The following is a 12,856-nucleotide window of genomic DNA, read 5'->3' as shown; positions in this document are numbered from 1 at the left end:
TCCTCGTGTCCATCCTTGACCTCTCCACGTGTCCATCACCTTCCCCATGACCGTTACAGGTCCATCCTGGTCCATCCATAACCTTTTTGTCCACCCATGACCTTTGTGTCCACCAATGATCTCTCCATGTGTTCCACCCATGATGTCCCTGTGTCCAGCCATGACCTTTGTGTCCACCAATGATCTCTCCATGTGTTCCACCCATGATCTCCCCATGTGTCCACCCATGACCTTTGTGTCCACCCATGATCTCTGTGTCTATCCCTGTGTCTGTCCGTGACCTCTGTGTCCATCTGTGTCCACCCATGACCCGCCCATGTCCATCCCTGACCCACCCTGTGTCCACTCATGGCCTGTGTCCATCCATGGCCTTCTCATGTCCATCCATGACCTTTGTGTCCACCCCCATGACCTCCCAGTGTCCATCCCTGTGGCCATCCATGTTTGTGTCCATTTGTGATGTCCCCATGTCCACCCGTGACCTTTGTGTCCATCCCTGTGTCCATGACTTCCCCATGTCCATCCATGACCTCCGTGTCCATCCCTGTGTCCACCCATGACCTGTGTCAATCCCAGTGTCCACCCGTGACCTTTGTGTCCATCCATGACCTCCCCATGCCCATCCATGACCTTTGTGTCCACCCCAGTGTCCATCTGTGACCTCTCCATGTGTCCATCCAAGACATCCTTGTGTCCATCCGTGTCCATCCCTGACCTCCATGTGTCCATTCATGCCCTCCCTGTGTCCACCCCTGCGTCCACCCCAGTGTCCATCCCTGACCTCTCTGTGTCCATTTCTGTGTCCATCCCTGTGTCCACCCACGACCTTTGGGCCCACCCATGACCTCCGTGTCCATCCCAGTGTCCACCCATGACCTTTTGTGTCCATTTCTGTGTCCATGACCTTTGTGTCCATCCATGACTTTTGTGTCCACCCACGACCTTTGTGTCCATCCCTGACCTCTGTGTCTGTGGCTTCCCTATGTCCATCCCAGTGTCCACCCATGACCTGTGTCCATCCATGACCTCCCCATGTCCACCCATGACCTCCATGTCCATCCCAGTGTCCATCCATTACCTCTGTGTCCATGACCTGTGTCCACCCATGACCTTTGTGTCCACCCCTGACCTCTGTGTCTGTGGCTTCCCCAAGTCCATCCCAGTGTCCATCCATGACCTCCCTGTGTCCACCCATGACCTTTGTGTCCATCCCTGTGTCCATGACTTCCCCATGTCCATCCATGACCTCCGTGTCCATCCCTGTGTCCACCCATGACCTGTGTCCATCCCTGTGTCCACCCATGACCTGTGTCCATCCCTGTGTCCACCCATGACCTGTGTCCATCCCTGTGTCCACCCACGGCCTGTGTCCATCCCAGTGTCCACCCATGACCACTGTCCATCCCTGTGTCCACCCACGGCCTGTGTCCATCCCAGTGTCCACCCATGAGCTCTGTGTCCATCCCTGTGTCCACCCATGGCCTGTGTCCATCCCTGTGTCCACCCATGGCCTGTGTCCATCCCTGTGTCCACCCATGGCCTGTGTCCATCCCTGTGTCCACCCATGGCCTGTGTCCATCCCAGTGTCCACCCATGACCACTGTCCATCCCAGTGTCCACCCATGGCCTGTGTCCATCCCTGTGTCCACCCACGGCCTGTGTCCATCCCAGTGTCCACCCATGAGCTCTGTGTCCATCCCTGTGTCCACCCATGGCCTGTGTCCATCCCTGTGTCCACCCATGGCCTGTGTCCATCCCAGTGTCCACCCATGGCCTGTGTCCATCCCAGTGTCCACCCATGACCACTGTCCATCCCAGTGTCCACCCATGGCCTGTGTCCATCCCTGTGTCCACCCATGGCCTGTGTCCATCCCTGTGTCCACCCATGGCCTGTGTCCATCCCAGTGTCCACCCATGACCACTGTCCATCCCAGTGTCCACCCATGACCACTGTCCATCCCAGTGTCCACCCATGACCACTGTCCATCCCAGTGTCCACCCATGGCCTGTGTCCATCCCAGTGTCCACCCATGACCACTGTCCATCCCTGTGTCCACCCATGACCTGTGTCCAGCCCAGTGTCCACCCATGAGCTCTGTGTCCATCCCAGTGTCCACCCATGACATCCATGTCCACCCATGACCTCTGTGTCCACCCATGACCTGTGTCCACCCCCGTGACCCCCGGGTGACCCCGGTGTGACCTCGGTGTGTCCCCACAGCCGCCCGGTGTCCCCCGGCCGCCGCCCCCCGGGCCCCCCGTGACCTCACAGGTGAGGGGACACAGGTGACCAGGAGGAGGAGGAGGATGGTGGGATGGGATGAAGATGATGGTGGGATGAAGATGATGATGGTGGGATGATGATGATGATGAAGATCATGGGATGAAGATGATGATGATGAGGGTGGGATGAAAACGGTGATGGTGGGATGAAGATGGCGATGGTGGGATGAAGATGATGGTGGCGCTGAGGTGGGATGAAGATGATGATAATGGTGACAATGGGATGAAGACGATGATAATGGGTCGGGATGAAAACAATGATGGAACGATGATGAAGATGGTGGGATGAAGATGAGAGCGGGATGAAGATGATGGTGATGGGGTGGGATGAAGGTGACGATGATGATGATGATGGTGGGATGAAGATGATGGTGATGATGGGATGAAGATGATGATGGTGGGATGGAGATGAAGATGATGCTGGGGTGGGATGAAAGTGATGATGATGATGATGGTGGGATGAAAATGAAGATGGTGGAGGGACGATGATGACAATGATGATGAAGAAGAGGGTGGTGGGATCATGATGATGATGGTAATGGGGTGATGATGGTGATGGTGGGATGAAGATGATGACAAAAATGGTGGTGGGACGGTGATGATGACGATGATGATGAAGATGGTGGGACAGCGATGATTAGATAAGGATAAGATGAAAATTACGGGATGGAACAATGAGGACGATGATGATGAGGATGATGAAGGTGGTGGTGGTGGGATGATGACAATGGAATGAAAAAGATGATGATGATGGGAAGATGAAGATAGGACGATGATGGTGGTGATGGGACAACGATGATGAAGATGGGACAATGACAATGGGAGGATGATGATGATGATGATGAAAATGGTGATGGGACAACAATGATGAAGATGGGACAATATCAATGAGATGATGATGATGAAGATGGTGGTGGTGACGGGAGGATGATGATGGTGGTGATGGGACAATGACAATGGGAGGATGATGATGATGATCATAGTGATGGGAAGATGAAGATAGGAGGATGATGATGATGATGATGATGAAGATGGTGGCGGTGACGGGAGGATGATGATGGTGGTGATGGGACAACGATGATGAAGATGGGATAATATCAACGAGATGATGATGACGGTGGTGGGATGATGATAATGATGATGGGAAGATGAAGATAGGAGGACGACGATGATGATGATGATGATGATGATGATGATGATGACGATGGTGGGATGAAGGTGACACTGACCCCGATAACTCCCCAGACTGACCCCACCCCGTGTCCCCACAGGTCACCTGATGGAACCACTGGGAGCACTGGGAGCACTGGGAGCGCCCCTCGGAGCACCACTGGGACCACTGGGGGGAGGACTGGGACCAGTGGGACCAGTGGGAGCACTGGGAGGACTGGGAGGACTGGGAGTACCACTGGGAGCACTGGGAGGAGCCCTGGGGGGAGGACTGGGAGGACTGGGACCACTGGGGGGACCCCTGGGAGCACCACTGGGAGCACTGGGAGGACTGGGAGGACTGGGGGGAGGACTGGGAGCTCCACTGGGAGCACTGGGAGCTCCACTGGGAGCACTGGGAGCTCCGGTGGCCCCCGGGGCCCTCCTGGGGGTCCCCCTGGGGCCCTGAACTGGGACTGGGGACAATAAAGGACTGGTGTCACCTCGGGGTCACTGGTTTATACTGGGAGAGTACTGGGAGGGGATTGGGAGGGAACTGGGAGGGACTGGGATGAACTGGGAGGGACTGGGATGAACTGGGAGGGACTGGGAGGGACTGGGAGGGAACTGGGATGAACTGGGAGGGACTGGGAGGGACTGGGAGGGACTGGGAGGGGACTGGGAGGGAACTGGGATGAACTGGGAGGGACTGGGAGGGACTGGGAGGGACTGGGAGGAACTGGGAGGGGACTGGGAGGGACTGGGAGGGGACTGGGAGGGAACTGGGAGGGAACTGGGAGGGAACTGGGATGGACTGGGAGGGACTGGGAGGAACTGGGAGGGGACTGGTTTGAACTGGGATGGACTGGGAGGGACTGGGAGGGACTGGGATGGACTGGTTTAAACTGGGATAAACTGGGAGGAGTCCCAGGTGTGGGGACACCAGGTCTACCCATTGACTTCTATGGGGGGTGACATTTGGGGGTCCCAAGTGACATTTGGAGGGTCCCAGGTGACATTTGGAGGGTCCCAGGTGACATTTTTTGGTCCCAGGTGACATTTGGGGGGTCCCAGGTGACACTGGAGGGTCCCAGGTGACATTTGGGGGGTCCCAGGTGACATTTGGAAGGTCCCAGGTGACACTGGGGGGTCCCAGGTGACATTTGGAAGGTCCCAGGTGACACTGGGGGGTCCCAGGTGACATTTGGAAGGTCCCAGGTGACATTTGGGGGGTCCCAGGTGACACTGGAGGGTCCCAGGTGACACTGGGGGGTCCCAGGTGACTCTGGGGGGTCCCAGGTGACACTGGAGGGTCCCAGGTGACATTTAGGGGTCCCAGGTGACATTTGGGTGTCTCAGGTGACATTTTTGGGTCCCAGGTGACATTTGGGGTGTCCCAGGTGACACTGGGGGGTCCCAGGTGACATTTAGGGGTCCCAGGTGACATTTGGGTGTCTCAGGTGACATTTTTGGGTCCCAGGTGACATTTGGAGTGTCCCAGGTGACATTTGGGGTGTCCCAGGTGACACTGGGGGGTCCCAGGTGACACTGGGGTGTCCCAGGTGACATTTGGGGGGTCCCAGGTGACACTGGAGGGTCCCAGGTGACATTTGGTGAGTCCCAGGTGACACTGGAGGGTCCCAGGTGACATTTGGAGGGTCCCAGGTGACACTGGAGGGTCCCAGGTGACTCTGGGGGGTCCCAGGTGACACTGGAGGGTCCCAGGTGACTCTGGGGGGTCCCAGGTGACACTGGAGGGTCCCAGGTGACATTTGGGGTGTCTCAGGTGACACTGGGGTGTCCCAGGTGACATTTGGAGGGTCCCAGGTGACCTTTGGGGTGTCCTGAATGACCCCAGGGGGTCCCAAAGGTGCCGAATTCCGCTGTCCCCAACTGTCCCCAATGTCCCCAAATGCCACCAGCCCCAGGCCCAGTTTTTAACCCTTTATTGGCGGTGCCACTGCGTGTCCCCTGCCCGGGGGGGGGTGACAGCCCTGTCCCCTCCCCCTGTCCCTGTCCCAGGTGTCACCAATGTCACCCCGGGGGGGGGTTGGGGACATTCAGATCTTGCCGGGGAATGTCCCCTCCTCACGGGCCTCGTCCCACGTGGTCACCTGGGGGGACAAAGGGGACATTGGGGACACTTGGGGGACACTGGGGGACATTTGGGACATTTGGGGACATTGGGGACATTGGGGACATTGGGGGACATTGGGGGACATTGGGGGACATTTGGAGACATTGAGGGGACATTGGGGACATTTGGGGACATTGGGGACATTGGGGGACACTTGGGGACATTGGGGACATTGGGGGGACATTGGGGACATTGGGGGACACTTGGGGACATTGGGGACATTGGGGGGACATTTGGGGACACACAGGTGACACACAGGGGACACAGGGGACACACAGGGGACACACAGGTGACATTGGGGACACACAGGGGACATTGGGGACACACAGGGGACACACAGGGGACATTGGGGACATTGGGGACACTCACCCAGGCGGTGGGACACAGTGACTTGTACACCCTGTAGTACCACTGGGGACATTGGGGACACACAGGGGACACACAGGGGACACACAGGTGACATTGGGGACACTGGGGACACTCACCCAGGCGGTGGGACACAGTGACTTGTACACCCTGTAGTACCACTGGGGACATTGGGGACACACAGGGGACACACAGGGGACACACAGGGGACACACAGGTGACACAGGGGACACACAGGGGACATTTGGGGACACTCACCCAGGCGGTGGGACACAGTGACTTGTACACCCTGTAGTACCACTGGCAGGGGGTGGCGTCGGCCCCCCTGGCCGCCATGGCCCGCTGGCACCGCTGGTAGTCTGGGGACAACGGGGACACTCAGGGGACAGCGGGGACAGCGGGGACATTGGGGACAGTGAGGGGACATTGGGGACAGTGAGGGGACATTTGGGATATTGGGGACAGTGAGGGGATATTGGGGACAGTGAGGGGACTTTGGGGACATTGGGGATATCAGGGATATTGGGGACAGTGAGGGGACATTTGGGATATTGGGGACAGTGAGGGGATATTGGGGACATTGAGGATGTTGGGGACTTTGGAGATATTGGGGACATTGGGGATATTGGGGACACTGGGGATATTGGGGACAGTGAGGGGACATTGGGGATATTGGGGATAGTGAGGGGATTTTGGGGACATTGGGGCTATTGGGGACACTGGGGATCTCAGGGATATTTGGGACATTGGGGACAGTGAGGGGACTTTGGGGACATTGGGGACAGTGAGGGGACTTTGGGGACATTGGGGATATCAGGGATATTGGGGACAGTGAGGGGACATTGGGGACACTCATGGGACAGCGGGGACAGTGGGGACACTGGGGACATTGGGGACAGTGAAGGGATAGCGGGAATATTGGGGACAGTCAGGGGACACTGGGGGCATTGGAGATATTGGGGACAGTGAGGGGACATTGGGGACAGTGAGGGGACATTGGGGACAGAGAGGGGACATTGGGGATATTTGTGATATTGGGGATAGTGAGGGGACTTTGGGGATATTGAGGACAGTGAAAGGACATTGGGGTCAGTGAAGGGACATTAGAGACATTGGGCAATATTGGGGACACTGAAGATATTGGGGACATTGGGGACATTGGAGACATTTGAGGACATTGAGGATATTGGGGACATTTGGGATATTTGGGATATTGGGGACAGTGAGGGGACGGTGGGGGGACATTGGGGATGGTGAGGGGACTTCGCGGATATTGAGGACAGTGAAAGGACATTGGGAAGAGTGAAGGGACATTGGGGACATTTGGGATATTGGGGACATTGAGGATATTGGGGACATTGGGGATATTGGGGACAGTGAGGGGACTTTGGGGATATTGGGGACTCCGGGGGCATTGGGGACAGTGAGGGGACATTGGGGACATTTGGGGATATTGAGGATATTGGGGACTTTGGGGACATTGGGGATATCAGAGATATTGGGGACAGTCAGGGGACATTGGCGGCATTGGGGACATTGGGGACATTGGGGACAGTGAGGGGCCACTGGGGGTATTAGGGACAGTGAGGGGACTTTGGGGATATTGGGGACAGTGAGGGGACATTGGGGACAGTGAGGGGACAGGAGGGGACATTGGGGATATTGGGGACATTGGGGACACTCAGGGGACATTGGGGCATTGGGGATATTGGGGACATTGGGGACAGTGAGGGGACACTGGGGATATTGGAGATATTGGGGACATTGGGGACAGTCAGGGGACATTGGGGACAGTGAGGGGACACTGGGGACATTGGGACAGTGAGAGGACTTTGGGGACATCAGGTCTACCCCACCACTATCGGGAATGAAAAAAACCCCAAATTTTGTTATTTTTGGGGTATTTTGGGGGGAATTTTTTGGGCATTCGGGTCAATTTGGGGTTTTTTGGGGTGCCCAGGTGAATTTTGGTGTCCTTTGGGTGAATTTTGGGGCAATTTTGGGGCAATTTTGGGGTTTCTGTGTGTTGGGACATCAGGTCTACCCCACCATTATCGGAAATTAAAAAAACCCCAAATTTTGTTATTTTTGGGGTATTTTAGGGGGGATTTTTTTGGAATTTGGGTCAATTTGGGGTTTTTTGGGGTGCCCAGGTGAGTCCTGAGCCCCCTCAGGTGAATTTTGGGGTGATTTTGGGGCAATTTTGGGGTTTCTGTGTGTTGGGACATCAGGTCTACCCCACCACTATCGGAAATTAAAAAAACCCCAAATTTTGTTATTTTTGGGGTATTTTTGGGGTATTTTTTTAGGAAATTCGGGTCAATTTGGGGTTTTTTGGGGTGCCCAGATGAATTTTGGTGTCCCTCAGGTGAATTTTGGGGTGATCTTGGGAAGATTTGGTGTTTCTGTGTGTTGGGACATCAGGTCTACCCCACCACTATCGACCATGAAAAAACGCGAAATTTGGATATTTTGGGGATATTTTTGGGGTATTTTTGGGGGAATTCGGGTCAATTTGGGGTTTTTTGGGGTGCCCAGGTGAGTCCTGAGCCCCCCCAGGTGATTTTTGGGGTGATTTTGGGGGTTTTTGGGGCCTCACCCAGGTAGTTCTGCCAGCAGTTGCGGGTCTGGTTCTGGTTGGGGAAGCGGCTGTCGAACGGCGCCGTCTTGTAACGAGCCAGTTTGGCCTTGATGTCCTCAGCCATGGCTAATTAGCCTAATTAGAGACCTTAATTAGCGCCTGGGCTCATTAAGGCTCCTCTGCTCAGGGTTAATTAATGACTTGACTTGATTAATTGAGGTTGGGGGGGGTTAATTGGTTAAAAAAAGGAGAGAAATTAAGATTTTTAAGGTTCCTCTTGAAGGGATTTGGAGATTAGTTGACAACTAATTAATTATGGTGATTAATAATTAATTAATTATGGTAATTAGTAGTTTATGAGGATGATTAGTAGCTAATCAATCAGCTAAATAACTGATTAGTGCCCCATTAATTAGTAATTAATCTATTTTTGTTAATTGGATCATTAATTCCTCCAATGGAAATAAAGGAATAAATCAACAAAAATTAAAAGGTCATTAATGGTGTTAATTAGCAACTAATTAATTAATAATCAGGATAACTAGCACCTAATTAATTAGCTAGCAATGCGTAATATTAACTAATAACCCTCTAATAATAATTAATTCATTAATAGGTTAATTAATCTCACCCTGGGATGAAACAGAAGCAAAAAATCAATAGAAAATGACATTAAAAACTCATTAATTAAGCTAATTAATGCCTAATTAATTAGTGATCAGCCTGATTACCAATTAATCTGCTCATTAACAACCTGTAGCATTAATTAATAGAACTCTGGGATTAATTAATTAATTAATGGGTTAATTAGCCCCGTCTTGGAACTAAAAATAACCCTGAGACCAATAACAAATAACATTAATTCATTAATTTTGTTAATCAACATTTAATTGATTATTTAGCAGGTTAGTTAGCACCTCATTCAATTAATTAACAACCTATACTGTTCATTAATAACCTCCCCGAATTAATTAATTAATTAAGAAATTAATTAATCCCACCCCGCAGTGAGAAAGATAAAGATAATTATTGGCCATTAACAATAATTAATTAGGTTAATTAGTGCCCTGCTAATTAATTAACACACTAAAGAACTAATTAAGACCTTCCTGGGCTTAATTAGCCCAGCCTTGATTAATGTAATTAATGAATTAATTAATTCCAGCCTGGAGGAAAAACAAAATGGCGACAAAGGGACCAGGAATGACCCTGAGGCACTAATTAATGACTCTGTTAATTAATTAACACCCTCAGGACTAATTAGTTAATTAATTAATTAACTGGGGGCTGTTAATTGCTTCCCTGAGCAACATCAAGGCAATTAATTACCTCTTATTGATTATTAAACCAAGTAATTAATAAAATTAATTTAAAAACTCAGAAATTATTCAAATTGGTTCCTAATTAAACTGGCAATTAACTAATTAGGGCCCCTGGGATTAATTAATTCCACCTTGGGGCCATTAATTAACTCCCGTTGATTATTAAATCAAATAATTAACAATTAGATGAATATCTAGAAATTCACTGTTCAAATTAGCTCCTAATTAAACTACCCATTAATTAGTTAATTACCAGCTCCAGGGTTGATTAATTAATTAATTCTAGCTGGGGGCTATTAAGCAACTAATTAAGTCTCATAGATTATCAAATTAAAAAATTAATAAAATTAACAACTAACATTATTATCAATAAATTAACTACTCTTATTAACACCTAATTAACATAATAATTAACGGGTTAATTAATTAATTATTTAACACCCCCAAGGTTAATTGGATTAATTAATCAATGAACTCTCCCCAGGAAGGGACCCTGTTAATGGATGGAAGAGAGGACTGATTGCTAATTAGCATATGCTAATGAGGGGATGCTAATGAGGCCCGGGGGGTTAATGAGGCCAGGGGCGGCTCCCAGTTCAAACCAGTAACTCCCAGTTCATCCCAATTCCCTCCCAGTGCTCCCAGTTCAAACCAGTAACTCCCAGTTCATCCCAGTTCATCCCAGTGTTCCCAGTTCAAACCAGTAACTCCCAGTTCAAACCAGTTCCCTCCCAATCCCCTCCCAGTGCTCCCAGTTCAAACCAGTAACTCCCAGTTCATCCCAGTTCATCCCAGTTCATCCCAGTGCTCCCAGTAACCCCCAGTTCATCCCAGTTCCCTCCCAATCCCCTCCCAGTGCTCCCAGTTCAAACCAGTAACTCCCAGTAACCCCCAGTTCATCCCAATTCCCTCCCAGTGCTCCCAGTTCAAACCAGTAACTCCCAGTTCATCCCAGTTCATCCCAGTGTTCCCAGTTCAAACCAGTAACTCCCAGTGCTCCCAGTTCCCTCCCAGTGCTCCCAGTTCAAACCAGTAACTCCCAGTAACCCCCAGTTCATCCCAGTTCCCTCCCAGTGCTCCCAGTTCAAACCAGTAACTCCCAGTTCATCCCAGTGCTCCCAGTTCAAACCAGTAACTCCCAGTGCTCCCAGTAACCCCCAGATCATCCCAGTTCATCCCAGTTCCCTCCCAGTGCTCCCAGTAAGGCCCAGACCTGTCCCAGTATCCCCTCCCAGTTCATCCCAGTAACTCCCAGTGTTCCCAGTAACCCCCAGTTCATCCCAGTCCCTCCCAGTGCTCCCAGTTCAAACCAGTAACCCCCAGTTCATCCCAGTTCCCTCCCAATGCTCCCAGTTCATCCCAGTTCCCTCCCAGTTCCCTCCCAGTTTCACCCAGTAACCCCCCACACCCCTCCCAGTTCACCCCAGGCTCTTCCTAGTCCATTCCAATCCCTCCCAGTAAGCCCCACACCGCTCCCAGTTCCCCCCAGTTCCCTCCCAGTTTATCCCCCCAGCGCCCTCCCAGTCGCTCCCAATTCCTCTCCCAGTTCATCCCAGTAACCACTCCCATCCCTCCCAGTTTATCCCAGTCCCCTCCCAGTTCATTCCACTTTCTCCCAGTTCATCCAAGTTCCCCCCCCGTTCATCCCAGTCCCTCCCAATGCTCCCAGTTCCCTCCCAGTCCCTCCCAGTGCTCCCAGTTCACCCCACACCCCTCCCAGTTTATCCCAGACTCTTCCCAGTTCATCCCAGCAAGCCCCCAGTGCCCTCCCAGTTCACCCCAGTTCATCCCAATTCACCCCAGGCTCTTCCCAGTTCATCCCAGTAACCCCCACACCCCTCCCAGTGCTCCCAATTCACCCCAGTCCCCTCCCAGTTCACCCCAGTCCATCCCAGTCCCTCCCACTAACCCCCCCCACACCCTTCCCAGTTCACCCCAATGCCCTCCCAGTGCTCCCAGTTCCCTCTCAGTCACCCCCCAGTTCATCCCAGTAACCTCCAGGTCATCCCAGTATCCCCCCAGTCCCCTCCCACTGCTCCCAGTTTGCCCCAGTCCCTCCCAGTAACCACCACACCTCTCCCAGTTCATCCCAGTTCCCTCCCAGTCCATCCCAGTAACCCCCCACACCTCTCCCAGTTCATCCCAGTTCACCCCAGTTCATCCCAGTAACCGCCCCACGGCCCTCCCAGTTTATCCCAGTCAATCCCAGTAAACCCCCACTTCACCCTACTCTTCCCAGTCCACCTCAGTAACCCCCCACACCCCCCCCACTCCCCTCCCAGTTTATCCCAATAACCCCCACACCCCTCCCAGTCCCTCCCAGTCCCCCCAGTATCTCCCAGTTTCCCCCAGCCCCTCCCAGTTCATCCCAGTAACCCCCCCCAGCCCTCCCAGATCATCCCAGTCACCCCAGTCCCTCCCAGTTCATCCCAGTCCCCTCCAGTCCATCCCAGTCCGGCCTAACCCGCCCCCAGGGCCCTCCGCGACCCCCCAATCCCCCCCAGTTCCCCTCCCAGTGCTCCCAGTTCATCCCAGTCCCTCTCCCAGTGCTCCCAGTCTATCCCAGTCCCATCTCAGTCTCTCCCAGTCGCTCCCAGTCCATCCCAGTACGTCCCACTCAAAGTGACTTTCACCGCCGCTCGCCGCCCGCCGGAACCAACGAGTCACACCGGAAGCGCCAAGAAGGTCGCCGGAAGTGACGTCACTAAAGACCATAGAGAGCTCGGTTCGGGCCAGAGCGTCTCACCCGGGGAGGAAAAATGGCGGCGACCCCGACCCCGCGTGTCCCCGGAGGCCGCGGGGATCGCCCCGAAACGGCGCCGAAATGACCCCGAAAGGCGTCAAATCGGAAAAAAATCCCCAAAATCTCCGTTTTTATCCCAAAATCATCACTTTTTACCTCAAAAATCCCCTCAGAATTCACCTCGAGGCGCTCTGAGGGAACTTCCGCCCGGGAGGAGGCGTGGCCTGAGCGGCGGGAAGGCGGCGACGCATGCGCAGAGCAGCGGAAGGGGCGTG

General features: G+C 53.1%; 1 protein-coding gene and 1 long non-coding RNA gene across 6 annotated transcripts; one reads left to right on the top strand and one right to left on the bottom strand.

The window, feature by feature from the left end:
- Window positions 1-5,362: 5,362 nt before the first annotated feature.
- Window positions 5,363-12,826, bottom strand: COX6B1 (cytochrome c oxidase subunit 6B1). Of its 4 annotated transcripts, none has more exons than XM_083880624.1 (4): window positions 12,738-12,826; window positions 8,535-8,651; window positions 6,194-6,294; window positions 5,363-5,546 (listed from the first exon to the last, which is right to left on the bottom strand). In XM_083880624.1, the coding sequence occupies exons 2-4, from the start codon at window positions 8,638-8,640 to the stop codon at window positions 5,493-5,495; spliced, it is 261 nt and encodes an 86-aa protein (XP_083736750.1). In that variant the 5' UTR covers window positions 8,641-8,651; window positions 12,738-12,826; the 3' UTR covers window positions 5,363-5,492. The 4 variants fall into 4 exon arrangements, with proteins under 4 accessions (XP_083736750.1, XP_083736749.1, XP_083736751.1 ...); XM_083880623.1 differs by lacking the exon at window positions 12,738-12,826 and adding an exon at window positions 12,454-12,565 and having other exon boundaries at window positions 8,535-8,652; XM_083880625.1 differs by lacking the exon at window positions 12,738-12,826 and adding an exon at window positions 12,466-12,515.
- LOC310920580 lies at window positions 10,067-11,671 on the top strand. 2 transcript variants are annotated; one of them, XR_014592008.1, is made up of 4 exons: window positions 10,067-10,442; window positions 10,842-10,950; window positions 11,020-11,072; window positions 11,642-11,671. It is a non-coding gene; the product is annotated as an uncharacterized lncRNA (long non-coding RNA). The 2 variants fall into 2 exon arrangements; XR_014592009.1 differs by lacking the exon at window positions 11,642-11,671 and having other exon boundaries at window positions 11,020-11,126.
- Window positions 12,827-12,856: the final 30 nt, after the last annotated feature.

The sequence above is a fragment of the Zosterops lateralis genome (genome assembly GCF_965231275.1).
Source record: "Zosterops lateralis genome assembly, chromosome: 31".
Lineage (NCBI taxonomy): Eukaryota > Metazoa > Chordata > Aves > Passeriformes > Zosteropidae > Zosterops > Zosterops lateralis.
Note: the sequence above shows the minus strand (reverse complement) of the source record. Positions and strands in the feature narration are given on the sequence as shown.

Coding starts and splice junctions, on each gene's coding strand:
- COX6B1 (XM_083880624.1), bottom strand. CDS start 8,640: ATGGCTGAGGACATCAAGGCCAAACTGGCTCGTTACAAGACGGCGCCG. Junction 6,295..8,534: donor CTGCTGGCAGAACTACCTGG/GTGAGGCCCCAA, acceptor CGTTGTCCCCAG/ACTACCAGCGGTGCCAGCGG. Junction 5,547..6,193: donor CACTGTGTCCCACCGCCTGG/GTGAGTGTCCCC, acceptor TTGTCCCCCCAG/GTGACCACGTGGGACGAGGC.